The sequence below is a fragment of the Saccostrea echinata genome, unplaced genomic scaffold (assembly GCF_033153115.1).
Source record: "Saccostrea echinata isolate AGI-Se365-2 ecotype Australia unplaced genomic scaffold, CSIRO_AGI_Sech_v1 ptg000030l, whole genome shotgun sequence".
Taxonomy (NCBI): Eukaryota; Metazoa; Mollusca; class Bivalvia; order Ostreida; family Ostreidae; genus Saccostrea; species Saccostrea echinata.
The window spans coordinates 20,317,445-20,345,308 of record NW_026889779.1 but is presented as its reverse complement, the minus strand read 5'-3'; the positions used below and the strand labels follow the sequence as shown (position 1 = coordinate 20,345,308).

General features: G+C 34.9%; 1 protein-coding gene across 2 annotated transcripts; it reads right to left on the bottom strand.

The window, feature by feature from the left end:
• Positions 1 to 3,565: 3,565 nt before the first annotated feature.
• On the bottom strand, positions 3,566 to 25,779 carry LOC133197493 (microprocessor complex subunit DGCR8-like). Of its 2 annotated transcripts, none has more exons than XM_061333563.1 (18): positions 25,739 to 25,779; positions 22,687 to 22,731; positions 21,209 to 22,157; positions 20,641 to 20,783; positions 20,343 to 20,478; positions 18,064 to 18,174; positions 17,726 to 17,795; positions 15,858 to 15,918; positions 15,539 to 15,608; positions 15,350 to 15,451; positions 15,021 to 15,119; positions 14,831 to 14,910; positions 14,626 to 14,726; positions 11,232 to 11,331; positions 11,097 to 11,153; positions 9,371 to 9,454; positions 4,494 to 4,604; positions 3,566 to 4,322 (listed from the first exon to the last, which is right to left on the bottom strand). In XM_061333563.1, the coding sequence occupies exons 3-18, from the start codon at positions 22,143 to 22,145 to the stop codon at positions 4,245 to 4,247; spliced, it is 2,340 nt and encodes a 779-aa protein (XP_061189547.1). In that variant the 5' UTR covers positions 22,146 to 22,157; positions 22,687 to 22,731; positions 25,739 to 25,779; the 3' UTR covers positions 3,566 to 4,244. The 2 variants fall into 2 exon arrangements, with proteins under 2 accessions (XP_061189547.1, XP_061189548.1); XM_061333564.1 differs by lacking the exon at positions 25,739 to 25,779 and adding an exon at positions 23,040 to 23,137.
• Positions 25,780 to 27,864: the final 2,085 nt, after the last annotated feature.

The window sequence follows — 27,864 nt, the reverse complement described above, 5'->3', positions numbered from 1 at the left end:
GCACAAATTTGACACAGTTCTGGCAGTAAGAGGGTTAAACATGTGACTATGTTGGCCAATTCTAAAATGTTTTCACGTTCATGAAACCAATTTTTAAAAATAATGATGTCATGAACCCCCCCAACCCCCAACCCCCCCCCCCCTGCTTTTTGCTTGCGATTTATCGGCTCTTGAATAATGATACTATATATGAAAGAACTTATTTTCTTATTTATATAAAATCAAATTTTGTAAAAGAGGAAAAGGCTTTACAGATGACAGGTAAGAAAAAACTTGGATAAAGTCGAGACTGTACACATAAAAATATTTCCTGTATTTAGGCAAGTTTAATTTCGCCACTGATAGAATTTACTCTTTAATTCCTGAGGAAATAAAAAAGAAATTTTACTTGGAAATAAGATAAATAATAAAGCTAGAAAGCTGCCTGCTCTCATTTGTTGCATAATGCATGTACAAATACTTTTTTTTTAATACCGAGTATCTATTAAGAATTCAATCAGATGTTTTACATGTAATCTTCATGTACGTAAAAGACATTAGTAATTTAAATAATATATAAATTTGAATCTATGGTTACACTCATTTAAAAACAGTTAAATGACTGATAAGAAATAAAAGACAAGCATATTTTTCTGATAAATTAAAATGAAGAGCCAAATTTAGGAAATGTTTCTAAATTTACAGTAAAAACCGATCCCGATCCGATCGAAAATAATGCAAAATTAACAAATTTATCAAACTAAAGGCACCTGCCACCTATATAACATGTTAAAAAAATAAATCAAGTAAGTTTTTACTCATATTACAACAAAAGAGCCAAATTTAACATTACAATTATAGTATTTTTTTCTTTATATAATTCCGGTCGGGATCGGTTTCATTTGGGAAAATTATAAAAAAAAAAAAAAAAAAAAAAAAAAAAAAAAAAAAAAATTTGACTCCTTTTATTTCTTTCAATATACCTGTTCCCACTGATTTTATTGAGTGATTCAAAAGTTTGTACTTTGTATTCATAATAACATAAGAAAAAAAATCTGTCCTTGTAATGTATTGGGTTTTATAACGTAATGAAAATTGGATACTGAATTCAAAAAGTTACTTGCTTAACTCAAATTTGGACCATATAATTTTTTTCTAAAGAAGTATAAATTGGAGTCTTATTCATTAATAAAATAAAAGATAAGAGTCTATTCTATAAATAATATTCATCGACACATCCAGCTTTTTAGTATCTGTTACATATAAAACAAAATAAAAACGTAGTAATTTTTTTTACCCTTATGTTGACCTTTTTGCACTTAAAATTAAGCATTTACCAAAAATAGGACTAGAGGAGCACTAAAATTTTTTTAATGTTGTCATGTGTAAACACTTGCTTTAATAAGTCTACATGCAAAAAATAATTAAAATCCATGACATGCGATGTGCCACCCATTGCCTGGTTTTTCGGTGGACTGCCTCTTAATCAAAGTCATAAATTTTCAAAAGTAAGTCATGATGACCTACTTTTCAGTCAACCTACTCCGAAGACCCAAGATGCATCAACTGACAAATTTTGATGATTCTAAGCCAAATAATACCCGCAAATATTAAATACAGCCATAAAATTTCAAAAATAGGTCACTGTGACCTACTTTTCAGTTGTCATACTCTAAGGACCCAAGACGCATCAACTGACAAAGTTTGATGATCCTAAGTCAATTAGTACCTAAAATATTTAATTAAAGTCATAAATTTTCAAAAGTAGTTCACGGTGACCTACTTTTCAGTTATTTAATTAAAGCCATAAATTTTCAAAAGTAGGTCACAGTGACCTACTTTTCAGTCTACCTACTCTGAAGACCCAAGATGCATCAACTGACAAAGTTTGATGATTCTAAGCTAATAAGTACCTGAAATATTCAATTATAGTCATATAAATTGAAAAGTAGGTCACGGTGACCTACTTTCAGTTGTCGTTTTTTTGAGGACCCAAGATGCAACAACTTACAAAGTTTTAAGATCATGGGCCTTAAATGTCCAAATTATGCCTCTAAAATGCTTTGATATCAAATGCCTGCAAAGTTCAAAAAAAGTAGGTCACTGTGTTTTATGGCCTCAAGATGCATCATCTTACAAGATTTTTAAATGATTCTAAACCTCTCAGTATTTGAGAATTAATGACCTTAATTGTTTTGAAAAAGATTAGTCATAAAATTCAAAACGTAGGTCAAGGTGACCTACTTTTTAGTCGACATACTCCGAGGACCCAAGATACATCAGCTGACTAAGTTTGATGGTCATAGGCCTTAAATTGTTCAAAATATGCCTCTAAATCATTTTGAAAAAGAATGGCCGAAAAATTTAAAAAGTAAGTCACCGTGACCTACTTTTGAGTCAACATGATTTGAGGTCCTAAGACGCATCAACTGACAAGATTTGATGATCCTAGTCCTTATAGTAAGCAAAATATCAACATTTAAATAAAATGTAATTTTTGGTCAACTTTGAAGTGACCTTGAGACCACGCCCTTTGCCCCAGGGTAAATCCCTGTGCAAATTTTAATCTACAACATATCTTTATCCTTTTGAGTAAGTTTGGTAATAATCCGCTCAGTGGTTCTTGAGGAGGAGATTTCTTAGCAACCAGTACTATTGTTTCTATTTTCCTAATTATCTCCCCTTGTTTAAGGGTCACAACCCTAGTTTTAGTAAAACGGGAGCCCTCAGGCCAAGGAACCCTGTGACAAATTTAACAATAATTGGCCGAGGGGTTCTTGAGTTATGGCCCATATTCTAATAAAGTGCCCCGAGTCGCCCGCGTGGCGCAGTGGTTAGAGCGTCTGCTCTAGAGTCGCGAAGTAAGGAGTTGATCCTTACGTCGCGGGTTCGAATCCCACTGTGGGACGTGGAGACCGGTCCTTCGGATGAGACCGTATAAACCGAGGTCCCGTGTCGCAGTAGGTGCTGGCACGAAAAAGATCCCTCACTGCTCAATGGCCGTAAGTGCCGAGTATAGGACAAAATTTGCAGCTCTCCACCGGCAAATGGTGGCGTCTCCATATGAGTGAAAAATTCTCGAGAGGGACGTTAAACAACATACAATCAATCAATAAAGTGCCCCGCCACAGCATGATACGCCCATCAAATATTGTTCAATTATCAAAAACAGTTTAGAGTGCAAGAAAATCTTGTCAACCTTGATACCCGTACAAGGATTTCCATGATTTTTCCATTCCTTATAATATTTGTTTATACATCTCCTGTGGTGTACGCATTAATTTTAACAAATATTACATTATAGATCCTCAACTGGTTGTGTTAGAGCTTGACAAATGCCCATCTGCAAGATTCATCAGCTGACAAAGTTTGATAACTCTAGGCCTAATAGTATTAAAGTTATGAGCCGGACACGAAAAAGCTAACAGACGGACGGACGTAATACGTCCCGTCTTAAGACAGGCGTATAAAAAGTTACGCACATCGCACAAGTGGCCATAGCATTAGCTCTTTGAGCCTTTTAAACCCCTGAGCCTTTTAAACCATCTGACGTCACAAATTATTTCATTAAAAATCAAATATGGAATGCCTTTTCTGTGTCATGGATTTATATAATCTGGACTTAATTAGAATATCTTGATTTACATGTATATACCATGTTACAATCACATTTATCAAAGCTACAAAACTTCATACATACACAGTCAACAAAAAGAATAGAGTTACGAAGTTAATTTTCAAATTCGATTTGATAATAGAAATTTATATTTACATGTGGATGTACATTTTCAAAATCTTAAACCCATGATGTTTTTCCCTATCATATAATGGAAGATATCTATTACACATTCTGAAAATCCCAATACCAAAATACAAGTATATATGTATATAAAATAATAATTTCACACAGGAACTGATTACTCATCATTTATGCACATACATGTATCTACATTTACCATTAACATCACACACTAATACACATGAAAAAAAAAAATCACAAAAATGATTTGATCGGGACAATCAATATTTAAATATCATTGAAATAAATACTAAATAGAATGCTCCAATAAATTATCAGCACAAATATGTCCATCAAGACCAGGTACACATAATTAATTTGAAAAAAATCTAAAGGGAATAAATTCTATCCAAAAAATCACAGTCCATCATTTATCAAGCTTCAACAATAAGCAAAAAAACAATAATTAGAATTGTGCAGTGTGGATTTTTTTTGGTCCCTTACATGGGAACAAGAGCAGACAACTCTAAAGGTCTATACATGTCACAGCACCAGAGAGAGTCTTTGTATCCACACGAAACTTCCCCTTGGTTTTTACTGATTCCTGAAAATAAAAAAAAAAGACAAACATATTTCATGGGCAGAATAGCCAGGGCATTTTGAACATAAAACTTTAGAGGGATGTACATGTAAATGAAATGGTATAATAATGGTATAATAATTACTGGTAAGCAGCAATACTTTCAATTCTAAGAAGTTTGCACAGTGTACTTACCCTTTGTATTTGAATTTTCATCATTTCTTCCTTTAACTTTTGTAAGAGAGGTTCATTTGGTTTCTTTGAGCGGACTTGGGACTGCAATCCAGTTATGGCATGTTCCTCTTTCTACAAAACACACCAAGTTGTAAATGAAATTTTTCAAAGTCTTAGCCAATATTTCTAATGCCCTGTTCACACGGAGAGTTTAATTCGCAGTAAATTAATTCAAAGTAAACTAATGCGAATTAAACTAATGCGAATTAGATTGCGTTCACACGAGAGCTACTGCGAAGTAAACTAATGCGAATTAAAATTATATTTCTACAGTAAGGCTATTCTGTAAGCCTATTATGACGTCATTTTCAAATCACGTCACATTGTGCAGAGCAGGTACATTTTACATAATGTCATAATGTCTGTACACATTTTATTGATTAACATAATTTTCTTTGGTTTTCCACTCAAAAATAGCACAAGTTCCTATATCTGACCACCGACAAGTGGTCTTTGACTTAATTCTGCCCTTACGCATGCGTCAAAATTTAATTCGAATTAGCTTCGCTTAGCGTTCACACGGAGCTAATGCAAAGTAATTTAATGCGCAGTAAATTAATTCGAATTAAACTAATTCACATTAAATTCTCCATGTGAACGCGGTTCAAATTTAATTCGCAGTAACTTACGTTTAATTCAAATTAAACTCTCCGTGTGAACAGGGCATTAGTATAACATCATCATTCTCAAGCAATTGGTAACATAATTCATAGACTACATATACAACCTTCATTTAACTTTTATTTTCAAAAATCAATTATTTACTAGCATATTAAACATCTAAAATGAGAATAAATTACATGTAGGAATGCCAGCAAACCAGAAAATGAAAATTTCCAAGAATTTAAAATAATTAATAATGAATTGTCAGAGTATCTGACGAAAATCGCTCAAGTTTTTGCCAACACAATAATAAACACAAAAGAAAAAATGAAACTTTTTGGGCCAAAAGTACGATGAGGAATTCTTTTAATAGAGAAATTATTTTTCTCCTTTAATAATTAATTTTTTGGAAATGATTTATGCAGATTATCTGCAATATTCCAGTAAGATCTGGAGAGACTGATGATCATGTTCACACAATGGCTATTATATAGTATACATTCCTGTTAAAATACACCTCTCTTTCAAAAATGTGTTTCCTAATTGAAAAACAGATGTACCGACCAGTGAAAGTACATGAATTTCTTGATAAATATACTAAAAGGAAAAAGAAACACATATATTTGATTGATCTACAACATCATGGTTAAAATAGTTTTGAATTTATTTGAGCTTTAAATAATGTCCAGCAATCGATAAGTGATACAAAATCATTCAACCGTGACTCTAGCTGACTCGACGTGAGCACGAGTAGTTTGCATATGAGCTTCCAGAGGAAAGCCACATGGCTGGAATTCTGGCTATGTCAAACTAGTTTTTGAATTTCTGAAAATGTCAGGAGAGAATTTGTACAGATTTTGACCTTGAAAAATGCCATGCCTAACTGAACTTCAAAGAGGTTAAGTAATTGCTTTACTTATACAGGGACATCATCAGAATGAAATTGATAGGGATTTTATGTGTCATACTACTGTATTATGGCTTAAGTGAGGACTCATGTTAGCAGGAAGAATTATAAACTGTCCAAGAAGTGGTTATCCTCGGTTGACAACTGAACGTTAGGACAGAGAGAACCATTCTATCCATCTTCAGAACAGGTTTCAAACTGCAAGTGACACTGCTGCTAGCATTCTTGGACGTAACAATGCCAGAATTAGTGAGAAAACTGTAAGCAATAGGCTCAAGAAGGCAGGTCTTAAAGTGCAAAGGTCATACAAAGGTTTGCTGTTAACACTGAATCCAAGGGATGTGTGGCTAGACTTGTCACAGACATTGTCAAAACTGGTTCACAATGCTACAATGGAGGACTTTTTTATGCAGTTATGAATCAAGGTTTACACTTTTTCAAGCAGATGGGAGAAAAAGAGTGTATCGACGTAGATGCAAATGGCCTGTGTAATATATATGGAACTTGACAGTTTTGGTGGTTCTATCACGATTTTTGGCCAAACCACTATTGTTAAAATCAATGGATCTTTAACAGTGTTTACAATACCAATACATCATTTTTTTTAACCACACATTCTCCTGTTTTTGAGCCAAAACAATAGCAGGACAATGCTTGGTCGCAAGTTCCAAGAGTATGATTTTCTTGAGACCAACAAATTATAGGCACTAGAGTGGCCCCATATAGCCTGACTCATCTCCAATTAAGCATTTATGGGCCGAGATGGACTGATGAATTAGAGTTAGAAATCCATTTCTTTACACCACCAATGAGCCGAGGCAAGCCCTTACAGAACTTAGAAGAGTGGAATAACATCCCTATGAAAAGAATCAACCAGCTGATCAATTCCATGCACAAGAGAGTATGAACTGCAGTAAAGGAGGAGAACAAAAGATATACAGTGGCGCCGCGTTTATCCAGACGCCATTTATCCGGACGCTTCACCATCCGGACGATATTTTTTGGGAACCGATTTTTTCCACGTTATTTTGTCTCATTAATCTGGAAATTCGCGTTCCGTATCCGGACGGTCAATTTCTACTACAAAACGTAATAGTTCATTGAAAAATGACTCGTTTATCCGGACGGTAATTTTTCAAGAAACGACTTTTTCACACTTCGCTTGCATTCGTGTTAATTGTTGTAAAAACATTGGCCATGCAGTCAGTTTGAAGACGGTTACATGTGACCTACAAACAATAGCGTCTATAATTAGCGTGTGTTTACCCTAATTCAATCACACGTTTATCTTTAATATTTAGCTTACACTGTGCATTAATTAAATAATAATCTGTTCAAAATCATATTGCTAACCGTATGTACATCAGTAAATTCATGAGAATTTTGGAGAGTTGTAAATAAAATGAACAATAAAAAACGAGCGATTTCTTAATGCTCTTTATCATGTTGATTGCGTTAGTTTTAAATACTGTTTTCCATTTCTAAAAACGTAAATGTATTTGAAACGCTTTTTTCCCCACAAAACAGTTTAGAAAGGTACATAACTGAAGAAATATCTCTATTTAATGTACTACCGTTTACAAACGTCCATTGCTTTAGAAAAGATATATAAAACTGGCGTTATGTACAGAAGTTAATTACGTTTATCAAGGTATTTTTAATGATCGAAATTCAAACTTAGCGTCTGTAGAAAAAAATATTGATAATCATGAAGATGACTTGTGTTTACGAATGTTTTTAATACTTTGTTTGAGTAAGCTTGCAGTTAATTTTATAGTAACCCTGTGTAATGAATATACGGGGTTAGTTTATATTTGAACATTTTTAATGATGATGCTGAACAGTTCTGTCATATCATATGAGCTTCAATAATTATAATATATGGCTAAATAAAACAACTGTAGATCAAAATTTGCTCAGCCCATGAAGTCACAGGCCAAAGAATTAAAATAGGAGGTCTGCATAAAATTGCCCATCCATTTTTTTTTATTGTGTAAATTACATCTTAATATATTTTTTTCTTTAATCAGTTACTGCTTTTAAAACAATAAACCAAAATATAATTTAAAAGTTTTTTTCTTTGCTGTCACATTTGAAACAAGAATGTGCATATATACAATGTACATGCTTAGAGAGTGCTTTTTGAGATGTGATTCAATTATCCGGACGATTCATTTATCCGGACGATTTCGTTGGGGACAGAGGCGTCCGGATAAACGAGGCGCCACTGTATAACTTTCCAAATTTTGAATTTTAAAATTCTGACCCTACTCCCTAAAAGTCAATAATTGTACAGTTAAAATGTCCTTTAATTTGATAATCTGCCTTGATTTATGACAATTGTAAGTTAAATATTACATAAAATTATATTTGGCTCTCATTGTGCTGCACAGTAAATATAGTTTCTTTTATCATTTAGTTATGCATTTCTTTTTCCTTTCACTATATGTTAACATGCATTTATTCATTTCAATGTCCCAGATCAGACACTTTAAACTCTTCAGGCCAATCTATGGCAAGGATACTGGTACATACAGTCAATTTTGTTATCTCAAACTAGATGGGACTGAAAAACAAGAGGCCATGAGCCACAAAGCTCACCCAAGTAATTTTAGCCTTGCTGAATTTGCAAATTATTGGTTCTACTGTGATTTTTATGAGGAGGTTTGAAAATTTTCTCATATAGTTCGATGTAAAACATTAATCTCTTATTGTGTCCCCCGAGGGCCATGATTTGAACAATTTAAAATCTACATCATGTCAGGAAGCTTTCAAAAAGTTTCATTTTTCTTGTACAGTTGTTCTTAAGAAGATTTTTAAAGATTTGTTCCAATATATTCGAATGTTAAACATTGATCCCCTGTTGTGGCCACATCCTAACTCTGGGGGCCAAGATTTGAACAATTTAGAATCTATCTGGAAGCTTTCACATAAGTATTCATGATTTGAAATAAAACTTGAATCTGCACTACCTGAGGATGCTTCCATATAACAATATAAATATGACTTATCAGGACTTTGCTGTTCTTGAAAAGAAGATTTTTAAGATTTTTTCCTTTATATTCCTATGTAAAACTTTGATCGCCTATTGTGCACAATAGACAGATGGACAGACAGATAGACACACTTTTAGATCAGAAAAGCTCACTTAATTGAACCTGTACCTCTGGTACGCTGAAAAGTGCTTTGGACTTCCAAATCACTTCCACATATCCATGGTATTCTAGATATCGATGTTCACATACTAAAGATCAACTGTACATGTAATTACAAAATACCTTTACACTACAAAGTAACAAACACATTAGTGACATTAAAATACACTGACCTTTTTCTCCTTGACACTTTTCCAAGAAGACCTTCCATACAACCTCAATAGAGCACCAAGACTGTAGATATGTGGGTGAAGTTGCTGTAAAGAAAAAAATATCAATTAACACACATTTACAAAACTAGAAAATGTTTCTAATTATGTTCTTTTTCTAAATCTGTTCTTATAAAAAAAAAAAGGAATGTTTAAAGAAAAATATATCCCCTACCTTCTATGGGAATTTTAACTTCAATTTTAGAATGTCGGTAATGAAAGTGAAATGAATTGGCCATCTTCTAGTCAGGGCAAATATAACAGTAATTTTGATCTCTATTAGGCCTGAATATCATTTGGGGGTAATATACTTCTTAGAGTGTACCAAAATTAATGTCTGTAAATCAAAAGGTTCTCAAGAAACTGAGCTGACAATATCTTCCTATGTCTAGTGTCTATGTTGTTTAACCCCCCCCCCCCCCCTTAACCTATGAGCTTGTGACATCAAAAATCAACAGGCATAATCTTCTCCAAAGGGGGAATCAGTCTACCAAATTTGATGACTGTCAAGCAAAGGGTTGTTAAGATACTGAGCAGTCAATATCTTCCTATGTCCAGTTTGACCCTTGACCTTTGATCTTGGAACCTCAAAACCAATAGAAGTTACATTCTCCTTAAGGGGAACCAATGTACCAAGTTTGATGCTTGCCAAGCAAAGTGTTCTCAATATATTGAGCAAAGAATGTCTAGAGTAGTTTGACCCTTTACCTTCTGATCTCAAAACCTGTAGTGGCCAACTACTTCTAAGGAAAAACCAGTGTACCAAGTTTTGATGTCTGTCTAGTAAGGGGTTCTCAAGATATAGAGTGGTGAATATTTTCCTCTGTTTACTTTGACCCTTGACCCTATGACCTAATATACAATTAATTACCCCTTTTGAGGTCAACATAGTGAAATAAGGACCTGAGACCTGGCCCATAAGGTGACCTGGCCTGACCAAGGCTGTGTAGATATTGAGTGGTCAATATATTCCTATGTTCAGTTTTACCCTTGACCTTTGACCTCAAAATCTATTGTGTTCATCTAATCAGTGTACTAAGTTTTGGTGTCTTCTAGTAAAGGGTTCTAAAATTATTGAGGGGTCAATAACTTTGCATGTTCCATTTGACCCCTGACTTTGACAAATCTGACCCTTGACCAAATCTTGTGATCTCAAAATCAATAGAAGTCACCTAGTCCTTAACGGGAACCAATGTACCAAGTTTGATGTCCGTCAAGGAACTGGTTTTCAAGATATTGAACAGGCAAGATCGTCCTATGTCTAGAGTACTGTGACCATTGAATTTGTGACTTCAAAATAAGTGGAGGTAATCTACTCTTCAGTGGGTACCAGTATATCAAGTTTGATTCTGTCAAGCAAAGAGTTCTCAAAATACTGAAGCAGACAACACTTGGTTTACCGACATACCAACTGACCATCAGGTGCAAAGCAATATGCTCCATTTTTCTAGGGGGCATAAAAATTAAGAAGACAATTGTTCTTTATAAAGAAACATACAAAGCTGCAATAATGTATCCCTCCCTAATTTCTTCCTTGAAAATGTCAGTTAAAAACTATCAGGCAAGATTACATAATTTCAGATAGAACATATTCCTCAAATGAATTAACTGAATACATATACATAAAATTTCAATAAACTGAAGTTTGGAAAAGTGGTACTTGGAGTAATATTAAATCCAAGACACTTACCTTTAACATAGCTTGAGCAGCACTCTGCTTGCCTTCTCTTTTATTTTTACACACAACCTGGAAGAAAAGCAAATGCATATATGTCTAGTACTTAAGACAAATGCTCTGAACAAATAAGAAAAGACTTTTCATTACCGTAACAGAGTGTTTTCCGACAGTTAGAGTGTATTCACTCTTCTGGTGCTTCAAAGTTTTGACATCTATTTTACACTGTGTATCACCTAAGCCATAATTCCTAGTAAAAAGAATTCATTTTCAAATTATTCAAATTCTATTTTCAAACATAGGTAATCAAAGATTACGAAGCTCACCTCGACGAATGTTATCTACATCTAAGGCAAATTTCACATCATATTTTTTTCTAGTTAGGGTACATCCCAAGATCAATATCCATGCAAGTTTGATTTAATTATAGACCTGCTCAAAAAACTTTTGACCTGTTTAGTAATCAAGAAAATTTTGGTCAGGTCCAACATCCAAAGCAAGTCTGGAAGTTTTCATCCTTAGATGCACCATCTATGCAAGTTTAATCATAACAGGCCATAATATTATACAGCTGCTCCAAAAAAATTACCCTGGTCACTCACCTGGAAAATGTACGTCAGATTCAGAATCCAAGGCAAGTCTGGAAGTGTCCATCCCTAGATACATCATCCATGCTAATTTGGTTAAAATATGGCTAAAATTCACTCATGTGGAAAATCTAGGTCAGATCCAGCATTCGAAGCAGGTTGGTTAGTGTACATCCCTAGATGCATCATCCATGAAAGTTTGGTCCAGGTAGGGCTTATAGTTACTTGGGAACGAGACTACTCCTAAATCTAAACCTGGTCTCACATGTGGAAAATCTAGGTCAGATCCAGCATCCAAAGCAAGTGTGTTAGTGTCCATCCCTGGATGCATCATCCATGCAAGTTTGGTCCAGGTAGGGCTTATAGTTACTTGGGAATGGACCTGCTCCTAAAACTTTAACCTGGTCACTCATCTGGAAAATCTAGGTCAGATCCAGCATCCAAAGCAAGTGTGGTAGTGTCCATCCCTAGATGCATCATCCATGAAAGTTTGGACAAGGTAGGGCTTATAGTTACTTGGGAATGGACCTGCTCCTAAAACTTTAACCTGGTCACTCATCTGGAAAATCTAGGTCAGATCCAGCATCCGAAGCAAGTGTGGTAGTGTTCATCCCTAGATGCATCATCCATGCAAGTTTGGTCCAGGTAGGGCTTATAGTTACTTGGGAATGGACCTGCTCCTAAAACTTTAACCTGGTCACTCATCTGGAAAATCTAGGTCAGATCCAGCATCCAAAGCAAGTGTGGTAGTGTCCATCCCTAGATGCATCATCCATGCAAGTTTGGTCCAGGTAGGGCTTATAGTTATTTGGGAATGGACCTGCTCCTAAAACTTTAACCTGGTCACTCATCTGGAAAATCTAGGTCAGATCCAGCATCCAAAGCAAGTGTGGTAGTGTCCATCCCTAGATGCATCATCCATGCAAGTTTGGTCCAGGAAGGGCTTATAGTTACTTGGGAATGGACCTGCTCCTAAAACTTTAACCTGGTCACTCATCCGGAAAATCTAGGTCAGATCCAGCATCCGAAGTAAGTGTGGCCATGTCCATCCCTGGATGCATCATCCATGCAAGTTTGGTCAAGGTAGGGCTTATAGTTACTTGGGAATGGACCTGCTCCTAAAACTTTAACCTGGTCACTCATCTGGAAAATCTAGGTCAGATCCAGCGTCCGAAGCAAGTGTGGTAGTGTCTATCCCTAGATGCATCATCCATGCAAGTTTGGTCCAAGTAGGGCTTATAGTTACTTTGGAATGGGACTTGCTCCTAAAACTTTAACCTGGGACGCCGACGCCAACGTTAACGCCGACGCCGGGGGTATAGCATAAGCTCATCTTGACTTCGTCGAGGTGAGCTAAACAAGAGGCCCATGGGCCACATCACTCACCTGAGCATACTGGCTACTGACTACCTGATGATGCTTTCATGTCAATATAACAAATGAATTTGTTGTACTTGAGACGATTTTAAAAGAATTTTCCCATTTATTCCTTTGTAAAAATTTGATCCCCCATTGTAGCACCTCCCTATCTCAGGGGTCATCATTTGAACAAACTTGAATCTACATTACCCGAGGATGCTTCCATATCAATAAGACTAACATAGCTTTTCTGTTCTTGAGAAGAAATTTTTTTTACTATATGTTCTTATGTAAAACTTTCGATCCCCCATTGGGCCCCACCCCACCCCCGGGGGTCATCATTTGAACAAAATTGAATCTACACGACCTGAGGATGCTTCCATATAAATTTGACTCTTCATGGCTTTACTGTTCTTGAGAAGAAGATTTTTAAAGATTTTTCCTATATATTTCTAAGTAAAATTTGGATCCTCCATTGTGGCCCCGCCCTACCCCCGGGGGTCATGATTTGAACAAATTGAATCTACACTACCTGGGGATGCTTCCATATAAATATGACTCATCATGGCTTTTCTGTTCTTGAGAAGAAGATTTTTAAAGATTTTTCCTATATATTTCTATGTAAAACTTTGATCCTCCATTGTGGCCCCGCCCTACCCCCGGGGGTCATGATTTGAACAAACTTGAATCTACACTACCTGAGGATGCTTCCATATAAATATGACTCTTCATGGCTTTACTGTTCTTGAGAAGAAGATTTTTAAAGATTTTCCTATATATTTCTATGTAAAACTTTGATCCTCCATTGTGGCCCCGCCCTACCCCCGGGGGTCATGATTTGAACAAACTTGAATCTACACTACCTGAGGATGCTTCCATATAAATATGACTCTTCATGGCTTTACTGTTCTTGAGAAGAAGATTTTTAAAGATTTTTCCTATATATTTCTATGTAAAACTTTGATCCTCCATTGTGGCCCCGCCCTACCCCCGGGGGTCATGATTTGAACAAACTTGAATCTACACTACCTGGGAATGCTTCCATATAAATATGACTCATCATGGCTTTACTGTTCTTGAGAAGAAGATTTTTAAAGATTTTCCTATATATTTCTATGTAAAACTTTGATCCTCCATTGTGGCCCCGCCCTACCCCCGGGGGTCATGATTTGAACAAACTTGAATCTACACTACCTGGGGATGCTTCCATATGAGTTTCATTTTTCCTGGCCCTGTGGTTCTTGAGAAGAAGATTTTTTAAAGATGCTATTCATTTTTCACTAATTCTTAATTATCTCCCCTTGAAAGAGGGCGTGGCCCTTCATTTGAACAAACTTGAATCCTCTTCACCCAAGGATGCTTTGTGGCAAGTTTGGTTGAAATTGGCCCAGTGGTTCTGGAGAAGAAGTCGAAAATGTGAAAAGTTTACAGACAGACGGACAGACGGACTACAGACAAAATGTGATCAGAAAAGCTCACTTGAGCTTTCAGCTCAGGTGAGCTAAAAATGGTATTATGCAAATAGGAAACAGATTCATGATTATCAAGATTTGCAAATACATGTACATTGTATTAATTTTATAAAGAAAGCCACAGACCTCTTGAGACACTCCAGTAATATCTGAAATGGACTAGGTTGACCTGATTTATTGCACAACTCGTAAACCCTGGGGTCCTCAATTTTAATATCATCGAAAAACTAAAAGAGAAAATTGTAAAATTAAATTTTTCCCATCAAATTACACAGGATAAGCATGTCAATAAATCATTAATTGAATGTACATGATGTGAAGGCACACGTACCGAGAGATCCTCCTCCTCCTCCACTTGTTTCTCTATTAACTTGGACATTTCTGGAATCAGGATACTCAGCGTAGCTTTAGCTGCAAAATCACAAACATTACTTTAAAATTCTATACACTGTACATCCTTATATAAATGATGGCCTATTGACCATGAACTCCTTTACTAGCCGTATCATCAACTCACACACCTGCTTCCATTTTAGCTGCCCTTTTGCTGCCAGCAAATCCTGTACCATACTCAATCTCATTTATGATAATTGTAGCACTGTAAGGATTCTGGGCATTTTCTGCAATTAAAAAGAATCAAAATGTTTGTCTACATTCAGTTCAATTCATTCAGTTAAAATATTCCTTTTTCATTCTCAACTAGAACATTTCAAATCACGCTATCAAACATTAACATGTCTCAAAACCTGTTTTCCTTGGTTATACATTGTTATAGATGAACAAATAATGAATCAGAACTTTTGCAGATGGAAGTATTTTTTTATGCATGGTTTTGACTTTGGGTACTTACCAAGCTCTTTGAAAACATAACGAGGTTGCACTCTCAGTGTATGCTGAGCATATTCATGCAGAATACAAACATAGGATTTCCCTGTTGGATTCAATACAAACTCTGAAACACAAATGGAATACATGTACATGGATATGAAGACACAAAATGATGGACTTGTTTCACTCGATTCCTTTTTATTTCTTTTACCTTTCTTCCTTGGTTTATGGTCTCCTTTTTCTGCTGGGACTTTACAAGTAATCAGTTTGGTGTTGGAGGGCTTAAAAAAGATATACAAATATAGGCCTACTACTCAAATATACAGATAAATTTACAAATAAATATGTCCTGAAAATGAGCACCTCATGGGTTTCTCTTTTTTCTATCCAATACACAACAACATTGGACAGCCAATTAAATGCAAAATTTCTCAGTAAGCATATCTTCCACAAAGTAGAATATTTAATTTTTGCCTGGGGGATGATAGGGTACAATATAATGATTTGATAAGCCTTGTAAATCTACTTACTAGTGCTGGTCGGGACTGTTTTTTAACATTGTTCAAATGTCTTCTCCTGTCCTTCCATGTTCTAAAATATTAATAATAAACAATCTTCAATAAGAGTTCATCACAAAGTATAAAGATTCTTAGCAGTGTAGACAGAGAAGTAACCACAGTTTATTCTAAAAGCATTGAAAATTTGATTCTATCTGTTTGCTTCACTAAATAATATGGATTTTTAAGGTATTAGAGGTGTAACAAGCCATTTCCGGTAAAAATGACGGCATTTACCGAGGTGTCTGACATCGGCAGTTTTCGGAACACTGTACTTTGTAAACAAAAATGGCGTGTCGTCAAGACGGCCTAGGACGCTAACATAAAACATACACTAAAGAAAAGGAATATAACTTAGCGGAGGAGAGAATAAATATGATATTATGTAGAAAACATGTTAATATATTTTGTTAGACAAAATATGCAGTCAAAACGATGATACCTTCAAATACACACTTCATGGGTTTTTCCAACTTCTAAAAATAGCACCATTTTCGAAGAACGAACGAAGTAGGTGCCTATACCTTTCTTGAAAACTTTACATGCACATCGCGATTTCTTGTGATTCTCTCAATATCAGCAAACTGTTTGAGGGGAAAAAATGTATGTAATAGGTAGCATTGCGTGCATTGTAGAATCTGCAATTTATAAGTGACATCCAAATTCCATACGTAAAATATCTGAGATGTTCAAAATATATCAGTAAAAATAGAATGTAAATATGTTTACAACATTAAAGAAAAAAAAATTAATATTAGATATGGGAATAAATGATTTATTCTGGGTTGGGTTAGGGTGATTTTTGTTATTTTATTTACATTAATTAATTTATTTATTTTTACACAAGTTTACTGTTTAGAAGGGGGGGGGGGGGGGGGGAGGGGGTCGAATATTTTTTTATTGATATTTTTTATATACATGTGGGGAACAAATTAGATTTTTTTTACCTTTTGATTAGTGTTTCTGTCAGTATATATTTTAGTCTACATTGTATAGTAATGTTTTGATCTGTAAAGAACTTCATGCACATGGAAGCTGCAAAAATGTAGGTCATTTTGCAAATCTTTGTCTGGGTCAAGGTCACTGTGACGAGGTCAATCTTCTGAACAAATGAATCTGACTAAAGTGAAGTGTATTCAATATGACAATAACCTGTTGTTTATATATGCTCATCATTTCATTAATTATCACATATCCCATGACATTTACAAAAAATAATGGCTTAAATTTTTAGGGGTACATTGCTATGATACAGAATATAGATAAATATTGTGGATGGAATAATTTTTTTTTTTTGTTATATTATCACAAACACACCTTACACAAAATTGATATTGTTTTTTTTATTGATCTTTCCTACCATATTTTTCTTTGACAGAATATTACAAACGGTTTTATGAAAAAAATCGCCAAAATTGTCACTCAAAGAAGACAAGTTCTCTCGATTACAAGTATTCATATATCATACCTGATGAATTTGAACTAAAAAGAATGCATATATGCAATCTGTACTGCTTAGTGTTGCAGCTGAATACATGAAACATTCAACTGTTTGCGACTAACTAGAGTAGAGGTAAAAATTACATCTGTACCTTTTGTCTATTAAAGGTGCACCAGTGGTTAGAGGGTACAGGCATGAAAATAAGTATAGAAAAATTATGTTTGGACAGAATTGCATGAAACTTTGGGAAATACTGCCTGAAGTGTTGTCCATTATAACTAAATTGAATTTAGTCATATTAAAGGTCATGACCATTACACCCCTAATACCTTAAACATAGATATGAAAGATATTTACAGATATAGATAGATATAGACATTTATTATTCCAACAAACTTACTTGAACTTATTGACAGTGATTTTTCTAAATTCAAACAGAGATTCACAGTATTTTCTCAATTCTTCAGGCTCTGTAAAATATGGAAACAGTAAGTGGCAAAAGTGCTGAGAATGGATTTCGTAGAATTAATTTTATTCCATATGCATAATTTAATCATTTGCTTTTTGAAGAAATTTTTGTACATTTTTTATTATATTGTATCTTCTTCAGCATTCTCTAATCTACATGTATCTTCTAAAACACTTATTGGTATAGAGAAATATCAAGATTTTTTAAAATTTAATTTTGTATGTACACCACAGTTAAACTTGTCTAATCTGAATGTGTGTGTATATTACCTAGGGAGTTTTCTTTCTCTCTCTCCTCTGCGTACTCTATCTTGACAGGAAGGCTGGCCAGTGTCGGCTGTGAAGTATCAACAGGCTGCTTCTCTCCACCATTCTCTGCGTCTGAAATGTTGTTGCATACAAAATGCAAGAAGGACTCTATATGGATACAGATATATTGATTCTCTAAATTGCATTTAGTGATTGTTTACTGGTATATTCATGCAGAATCAGTACCGTAATTATACAATTGAGGGACATAGGGATTAATTTAACCAATTCACTAGAACTCAAATCTCACATATAATACGTGTAGAGTAAAATATGGTTATAGCAAACATGCTATGAATTCACGCTTACAGCAAAGTGATTTTCATTCCCTGTGGTTATAAAACATTTTGAATTTAACAGATACAATGAACAAGAGGCCCATGGGCCACATTGCTCACCTGAGCTAGGCAAAAGCACAAATCAGTTCAGTATTGAAAAGATTAGGGGGGCTTGAATTTTAAACTACCTTCCATGTCAATTTAACAAATGGCTTTGTTGCACTTGAAAAGCTTTAAAAAAAAATTTCCCATATATTCCTTTGTAAAAATTTGATCCTCCATTGTGGCCCTGCCCTACCCATGGGTCATCATTTGAACAAACTTGAATCTACACTATCTGAGGATGCTTCCATATCAATATGACTAAACATAGTTTTTCTGTTCTTGAGAAGAAATATTTTTTTCTATATGTTCTTATGTAAAACTTTCGATCCCCCATTGGGTCCCACCCTACTCCAGCAAAGACAGATCCAGGGCCAGTGTGCCGGGCATGCTCCCCCCGTTTGAATTTTTTTTTCATGTAGAACTTATATGTCCATTATCCTAAAATCAAGGAAAAACATCTCTTCTTTGTAAGAATTTGTCAGCTTCCCAGACCCCCACCAAGGCCTTGCTCTAGATCCACTTGGGCTTCAATGCAGCCCCGAGACCCACTGCCTCTACTCCCCCCCCCCCTCCCCTGGATCCGCCACTGCCCCCAGGGCATTTGAACAAAATTGAATTTACACTACCTGAGTATGCTTCTGTATATCAAAATGACTAAACATGATTTTCAGTTCTTCATCAGAAGATATTTAATTTTCCTATATGTTCCTCTGTAAAATTTTCAATCCCCCATTTGGCCCCACCCTACCCCGGGGTCATCATTTTAACAAAGTTTAATTTACACTACCTGAGGGTGCTTCCATATCAAAATGACTTATCATGGCTTTGCAGTTCTTCAGAAGAAGATATTTTCCTATATATTTCTATTTAAGACTTTGATCTTCCATTGTGGCCCCACTCTACCCCCCGGTAGTCATGATTTGAACAAAATAGAATTTACACTACCTGAGGATGCTTCCACATAAATATGACCAATCAGGGCTTTGCCGTTCCTGAGAAGAAGATTTTTAAAAGATTTTTCCTTTATATTTCTATGTAAAACTTTGATCCTCCATTGTGGCCCCGCCCTACCCCCGGGGGTCATGATTTGAACAAACTTGAATTCACACTACCTGAGGATGCTTCCATATAAATATGACTCATCATGGCTTTGCTGTTCTTGAGAAGAAGATTTTTAAAGATTTCTCCTATATATTTCTATGTAAAACTTTGATCCTCCATTGTGGCCCCGCCCTACCCCCGGGGTTCATGATTTGAACAAACTTGAATCTACACTACCTGAGGATGCTTCCATGTAAATATGACTCATCATGGCTTTGCTGTTCTTAAGAAGAAGATTTTTAAAGGTTTTTCCTATATATTTCTATGTAAAACTTTGATCCTCCATTGTGGCCCCGCCCTACCCTCGGGTGTTATGGTTTGAACTAACTTGAATCTACACTACCTGAGGATGCTTCCACATGAGTTTCATCTTTCCTGGCCCTGTGGTTCTTGAGAAGAAGATTTTTAAAACATGCTATTTATTTTTCACCAATTCTCTATTATCTCCCCTTGAAAGAGGGTGTGGCCCTTCATTTGAACAAACTTTAATCCCTTTCACCCATAGATGCTTTGTGACAAGTTTGGTTGAAATCGGCCCAGTGGTTCTTGATAAGAAGATGAAAATGTGAAAAGTTTACAACACTGCCGCCACCGACAACGACAGACAACCGACAAATTTCGATCAGAAAAGCTCACTTGAGCCTTCGGCTCAGGTGAGCTAATAAGGTCCTGACACTTTGCTATCGTGTTTAACTGTATATATATTTTCATGTATTTTTGACTTGAGAAAATGAAATGCAATTAAGTCTATCTTACTATGACTTTCCCCATTACACACAATTTCCTTTGTATTTGTGGTAGCAGCCTCCTTGCCTGCCTTCTGTTTTGCTTCTCTCTCTTTCTCCCTTCTGTAGTATAAACATGGAATGCCACTCACAGGAATGTTGTGTTTCTGATGAAATAAACATAGATTTTAACAATGCCTTGTTCAGTACACATTATCTGAAGAAATTATTTTTGAACATATATACACTCACGGTGACTGTGTAAACATGCATATACTATGCAAAAATACATACAACTTATAGCGTTTGAGACTCAATTCAATGCTTACCCTGACACTTCCTGGCCCTATAAAGTAAGGCTTGGAAAATGTCACCACTCTGGACTGTTTGTGAAGATACACCGGCATACCACTGTTATGTGTGACCAGCACCCAACCCTCGGGTAGCATGTCAAAAGGATCACTCCCTTTCTCTGCAAAATTAAAGATATGACATCCCGATGTCTTACAATGTAACGGGGATGTATAATATCCCTATTTAAAGAATAATTATATAGAATTATGCTGTATTTTGAAAACACTAGATTTTAAGGATGCACCCTGCTTTGACCTTTTATGTGAGAGAATGTATTCTCCAGAATTGACAGACAAATGATTTACACTGTGATCACTATATGTATGCCAATGTATTCAGACACAAAGAGGAGGACATTACTTAAAATAGAAATTGTGAAGGTAAACAACATGACAGAAATCATTTCATATTGAATGTACACAAAATTTTACCATCAGATCATGTGCTGCTTTCTAGGAAAATGTAATTTGTTTAAAAGAATAAACAAAATCACAAATGCTAGAAAACTGAATTTATGAACATTTTTTTAATCATATGCTTTACCTTGCAAAACAAGTTTCTCTCTTTGAGATGGTCCCTCTTCTGCATCCTCAGGCTTGAGTGACTTTTTGCTGACACCCTCTTCTAGCCATGCATAAATTTCGTTGTCATCCAGGTCATCTTCATCACTGTCATATTCCCCAGCATCCTGATCAAAATTGTCTCCCCCATCTTCATTAGTTTCATCGATCACATCAAACTCATGAGTCAAGCCATTCTCATTCAGATTGCCAGCATCTGAGCCCATTTCCTCTGCTACTGCAGCTGCCTGGGTTATTACTCGTGATTTTTTGGCAGCTGGGCACCTGTCATTGTTCACTTTTTCATCATTCTCTGCTGAAGAGTGTTTTCTTTTTCTTCCTACATCCTCTCCAATATCCTCAGTGAGAGTATCATCTAAAGAATCTGCAGTACTCTGATCTTTATCTGAAGACTTGAAATCAAACACCATATCAAACAAATCATCAGACTGCTCTTTGACATCACACGCCTGGTTATCCTCACTGGCAGAATATATTTCACCATCACTAGACTCAACCTCACTCTTGTCAAAACTATCAGGGACAATGTCAGGGGACTCAGTTTTAAACTGGTCAGTACTTGAGTCCAGCAAGCTACTACTACTGGGACTGTCATGGTTAAAAGACTGTTGGCACTTAACTATGTTAAAGTTTGGTATATGGGGTGTCTTACTATCACTGTCTTTTTTACCTATGATCTCACTAACAGACCTGGAGTCATCATCATTGGTTTCCACCTCTGACTGAATTTCTCCTTCCTCAAGTTCTCCATCTGAGTCCGAGTCTTGAGCATCACTGAGCTCAAGAGACTGATTCGCAGCTTCATTGCCACCATCATCATTGTCAAAGTCCAACCTATCACTTGGTGGATTGGACGTTCGAGTTGATGTAGGTGGTTCTTTGGCAAGCAATCCTTCCATTGTTAACTTTCACTGGGAAATTGGACAATAATTACATTATCTACTATGGCCATGAACATAAGCAGAGTAAGAGGAACAACTCCTAAATAAAGGTGTTTTTAAAACTGTGCTTCTCCTCCATATTAAAACAAGAACAAATGACAGTCATCAGAAGTTGAGGAAGATGCACTGCTCGATTGCACTGAGACAGCCAGAGATTTAATAGTTCTCTCTAACTTTGCCAGTGCATATCTGCAAGGCATGATATTTGAAATGAATGAAAGATGAAATGCTAAGACTTACTGAACCAATTTACTCAGCTCTAAAAAAATTCATGTGTCGATGAATAATAAAACTAGACTTTGAAAAGGAATAAGAAATTATAATTTCCAACATAACATGTATGAATACATTTTTGAAGCATATAATTTTTATACAAAATACTAGTTTCCTCATTTATCTACAGATAATGAATGAAGACACAAATGTAAGAATGATACACAAGAATATACAACTTTTTAACCATTCTTTGACATTTTGATTTTTGGTATTAGACAATTACCTGCACCATACAACTTCATGAATTCTTAAACAGGCATCTGTTTTCCTAAAATTGAACCAGTATATAGGTGAATTATGACCTAAAAAAATAAAATATTAAAAAAAAAACTTTGAAGGCAAGCTTGATAGAACTGATGTGATAAACTTTCGTATTTTTTTTTTAAATTATCCAGTTCTAGTTTTAAACTTGCACCCAACAGTAAACTAAAACTTACTATGAAAATACTTCATTTAAACCTAATGCATGTGTACAGGTAACACATGTATTTAACTTTTTTTTTATAGAATGCCTTTTCATAATTACATGTACTATATTTAATTTTTAATTTGGGAAATGGGGAATCCAGTTCATACTCAAAATTTGTAATATGAAAGTTCATGACATCAACTTGCACTGGTGTACATCTGTCTTTTATGGCACAATTCCTCTAGACAAACTGGTAGAGACAATTTCCCATTTCCACAACTGTACACAATACTGAAATAAAGTTATTAATTTCACTTACGAATCATTTTCTGCCTATTAAAGGTAAATTGTATCTTCATGTTTTAATGTGGGAAATTGCATGTTTTTATCCAGTTCTTTTGTTAAAGGTGCCTAGAAACACTTGCATACCAGTTTGTTTACTTAAATGTTGGGTTTCTCAATTTATCTAAAAAATAGCTTCAGTTTAATTCATTGAACTTACATGAAAATCCTTAATAATTAATGACAAATGGCATTCTTTAAAATCTTACAACAAACACCTGAGTTTGTAAACTCCGTTATTGTTTTTCTTTACGTTTTACCATGTGTGTTGGATTTGCCAAAACTGCACGCATCACTGAACATAATCGGACAACACAGGTGTGTTGGTTTTGCTTTCTTAAATTTCTGCTTTGTTTTTTATCATAAATATCATTTATAAATACACCACATATTTCTGCCTTTTCTTAGCTACCATGGATAAATTTCAGTTCAAGAAAGTGCAAAGATGCATGCCAATCAAGCATATCCTCTATTTATAATTTTGACAATTTTCAGATGAATTTACTTAACATGCTTTTTTGATAAATCGGTTTGAAACACTCTTTCAACATGTAGGTCATGAAATTCTATAAAAAAATTTGAAGGATATAAACTCCGAATCTGTTTCCATGTCCCTTTAACTGTTTTAAAGCTATCAGAACAATCTTTTGAAGAAACAGAAAAAAAAAATGTTTTCTAACCGCACCATTTCTTAGGCGTAAAAAAAAAAAAGAAAGCAACTCTGTGATGTTGAAATGGTTTGTTTTAACAATTTTTTTTCTCTTGTTCTTTGCTTAGCCTAGCCTTGAAATTATGACTAAGCATAGATTCTCTGCAAAACTGGCTGTTATTGCAAACTAGAACTGTCCAAAGGGACAAATACCCCCCAATGGGTTTTTCAGAGAAGGTACCAAATCACTAATGTTTTCTAGATGTGAGGTGTTCACAATTTGCTTAAACATTTAGAGTGAAAATTTAATTACTCATTATATTTTTTTTAATGAATGAAACTATGGTGCAGCCAAATAAAACATCAATACTAATAATAACAGTGTTTTTTATTACATTGAAAAAATAGTTTGCAACTATCTGTCATCTTTGTGAGACATGAAACTCTGCAAATTGATTGTTGAAAAAAAATATCATAATTAATTATACAAAATCAAATTGATCTTAATACCTTTATATCAAACTCATTTTAAAAATAAAAGGCTGGTTCCAGTAACTAGTATTTTGACAGACATATACATTGTATCACAATTAAGAGACTTAGACAACAGAGATCTTTATTTCTTTTTGCCCAATTCCCAGGAGATATAGATAAGACCTGCTTGATCAGAGATGCCCTAACCGCTTCCCACAATGAACTCATTAATTAATCTTTAACTGGATGCATGTCCACTCATTACTCCCAAGGGACAAATGGATTTACACTATCTGCTGTGTAATGTAAATACTGTTTTTAATACTTTGTGATTTTTTTTCTAGTTCTAATGAGTAGTTTTAAGCTGTAGTTCACATTTTTGTACAGATGTTCTAGATTCTATGTCTCAAACCTTAGAAATAAACCCAAAATGACTAAGTCAATAAAAATGAAAAAAAAACCACCTGTAAAATGCAGAAAAATTATCAAATAATGTTGAAAATACTAGGTGCACATCTTCATATGGTAAATAATGAGTGTACAATTTTCATACAATTCTATGAAATAGTCTTTGAGAAAAGGTCAGGACAAAACCACATAATAAAAATGAAAAAAAAAAACACCTGTAAAATGCAGAAAAATTATTCAATCATGATGAAAATACCAGGTGCACACCTTCATATGGTGAATAATAAGTGTACAAATTTTTAGACAAATCTATGCAATACATGTAGTTTCCGAGAAACGCTCTGGATAAAAATCTTGTCTACAGACAGACAGATGGACATGGTGATTCCAATATACCCCCCCCCCCTAAACTTCGTTTGCAGGGGATATAATAAGAAAGCACCTTTCTGAAGATGAAATATTAGATATCAAAGAAATTTTTCTCTCTTGTTCTTTGTCTAGCCCTTGACTGAATGTAAATTCTCAGCCAAACTGGCTGGTAGTATTTTAAAATTGGTTGGTGTTGGTGATGAGTACAGTCAGTACTTCAGTTTATTATTTTCATGCTGCCATACATTAAAATGAAAGATATCACCCTGGTCATCCGTTTTCATTTTTTAGCAATAAGTGTAAAAAAAAATCCGGAAAATAACTTTTTGTTAAAGCTGCACAAACTATACATGTGCGAGTTACACTCCACATCCTAGAATTTGGGTATTAAAGACTTGAAAAATGCCTACTACAAGTAAAATTATCAGAGGTATGCAACTTCCCCCATCACGAGCAAACCCTATTTTTTTTGTGACCTCAACAACCATGTGCTCCTTGTTCATCTACTGGTTAACTCCTTTATCCTCAGTTTCATAAATACGAATTCGATTTTTAACCGTTTACATAACAATGCTCAAATTGTTAAAATACATATGACAAAGGTAAATATACACTCAAATATACATTATCATAATATTTTCTTGTTCTCCATCTTGATCATTCTGGGACCTTGCCGGAAATGACGTCATGTGCTTTGGACAGCTGTTAATTCGTACAATAAATTATTCGGAACATTGGTATTATCGATAGCATATTACAATAAAAATAAATTATACAGAGACTTTTCAGTAAAATTACCTCTAAAAATACGACTGTTTTAACCCAGCCTCACAAAAATATATTCTTTGCCTCATTTGTTACTGAAAACTTTCAAGTTCTTCCAATTTTCAATGCATAAATTAAAACAACTTTCTGAACATTTGACTGTGGACGTGTTTTTTTTCCCCTTTTGACCCATTTGACCATGTTTCTAATTGTTGCTCTCTAAAAATTTTGCTATATGAAGTTATTAGGGAAGGGATTAAGCAGAAGTCTCTGACGAGACTGTAGCTCCACTGGTTTGTATTTATAACAGAGGAAGAGGAAAGTGGTATTTCGACTTGAAATTTTGCAGCAGCAATAAATAGAATAATGATCCTTGGTTTAGTCTCTTTTTGTGCCAAGTTAATATTGAAATTGGACCAAAACTGTAGGAGCTCTTTTTAGTAACCATGGCAACACAGTTCACCAAAATCAAAAACGCTACACAGAACTACTGGTATGTATCTTAGTGTAGTCTACTTGTGTGCCAAGTTATATTGAAATCAGACCAAAACTGTAGGAGAAGTAGCATTTTGAAAAATTGTTTACAGACAGACAGATGGACAGCTAGACAGACAGACGGACAGTTGATATACACCTTACTATTGCATAAGCTCTTCTGATCTCTGACCAATAGAGCTAAAAATGGCCTATCTGAAGGGCATGTTTGAAAATTCAGCAACCTCACATGCATCGTCAATTGAAATGTTTTTCTTTCTCTCCTTGTACTTCAACTCTTTGAAGCTTTGGTGCAGACAACGATGCTCTAATTTTTGAATACTGCTAAGAAATCATTTATAAATACAATATAGGGCATGGACATGTATCAATAGCACTAATTCATGATTTCTCCATACCCAGTGATTGTGCTAATTTTTGAATATGCCAATTTATGTACACATACAGTATTTCTGAGAGGGTACCTGGTGTTTGCATCAATTTTGAGATTGTATAAAGCAAATGGTTCTCAAGAAACTGAGCTGACAATATCTTCCTATGTCTAATTTCTGTGTTGTTTGACCCTCGACCTTGTGACAGCAAAATCAACAGGGTTCATCAACTCCCTAGGGGAAAACAGTGTATTGAGTTTCAAGATATTGAATGGTCAATATCTTCCTATGTCCAGTTTAACACTTGACCTTGTGACCTCAAAATCAATAAGGGTACTACTTCTTAAGGGGAACCATTGTACCAGGTTTGATGTCTGTCAGGCAAAGGATTCTCATGATATTGTATGGACTATACTCTGAAATCATTAATTTTCCTGGGGGTTTAATTTGCGTTGTTTTTGAGGTATGAAAAGACCCATGAATTTGTCCACCACGAAATGTAATTTTTCACATATATTCTTCATTCACGAAATCAAATCTCCACCAGCCCATATTTTTTCCTCAAACCATGAAAATTTGATCCCATGAAAATATGTGATTTCACAGTATCTTCCTTTGTCTAGAGTAGTTTGACCCATGACTTTTGATCTTTTTTACCTCAACTTCATAGGGGGAACCAGAGTGCAAAGCTTGATGTTTCTAATTTTACCCTTGACCCTTTACCTTGTGACCTCATCTCCCCTTAAGTGGAACCAAACTAAAAAGTATATGTCCCACTTGATTTATCTATTGAATAAAAAAGTACCTCATTCTGTATCAATTAATCAAGTGTACAAATCTGTGCATCTAATTAAAATTAATGTTAGATCCACTTGCATACTTGCTACACAACAGAGCAAATGAGCGGATCTAACATATAATTTTAATTAGATTGACAAATCTGTGCACTGGAAAGAATTTATCGAAAGTTTGTACACTGTATAGTGTATAGTCAGGTGTACTGAATATTTTTGAATTCAATTTTAGTCTCAAATGAAGCATATCATCTCAAATAAGATAAAAATGTTTCAACTGATCCCTCTTCATCCTAACTGGTATAAGTACATGTAATTCCAGTGA

Excerpts from the sequence above, each read along its gene's own strand:
- LOC133197493 (XM_061333563.1), bottom strand. The coding sequence starts at position 22,145 with ATGGAAGGATTGCTTGCCAAAGAACCACCTACATCAACTCGAACGTCC. Across the intron at positions 15,120-15,349 it reads TTATGTTTTCAAAGAGCTTG|AAAATGCCCAGAATCCTTAC; the intron begins GTAAGTACCCAA and ends TTTTAATTGCAG. Across the intron at positions 14,911-15,020 it reads GGCAGCTAAAATGGAAGCAG|CTAAAGCTACGCTGAGTATC; the intron begins GTGTGTGAGTTG and ends GTGATTTTGCAG.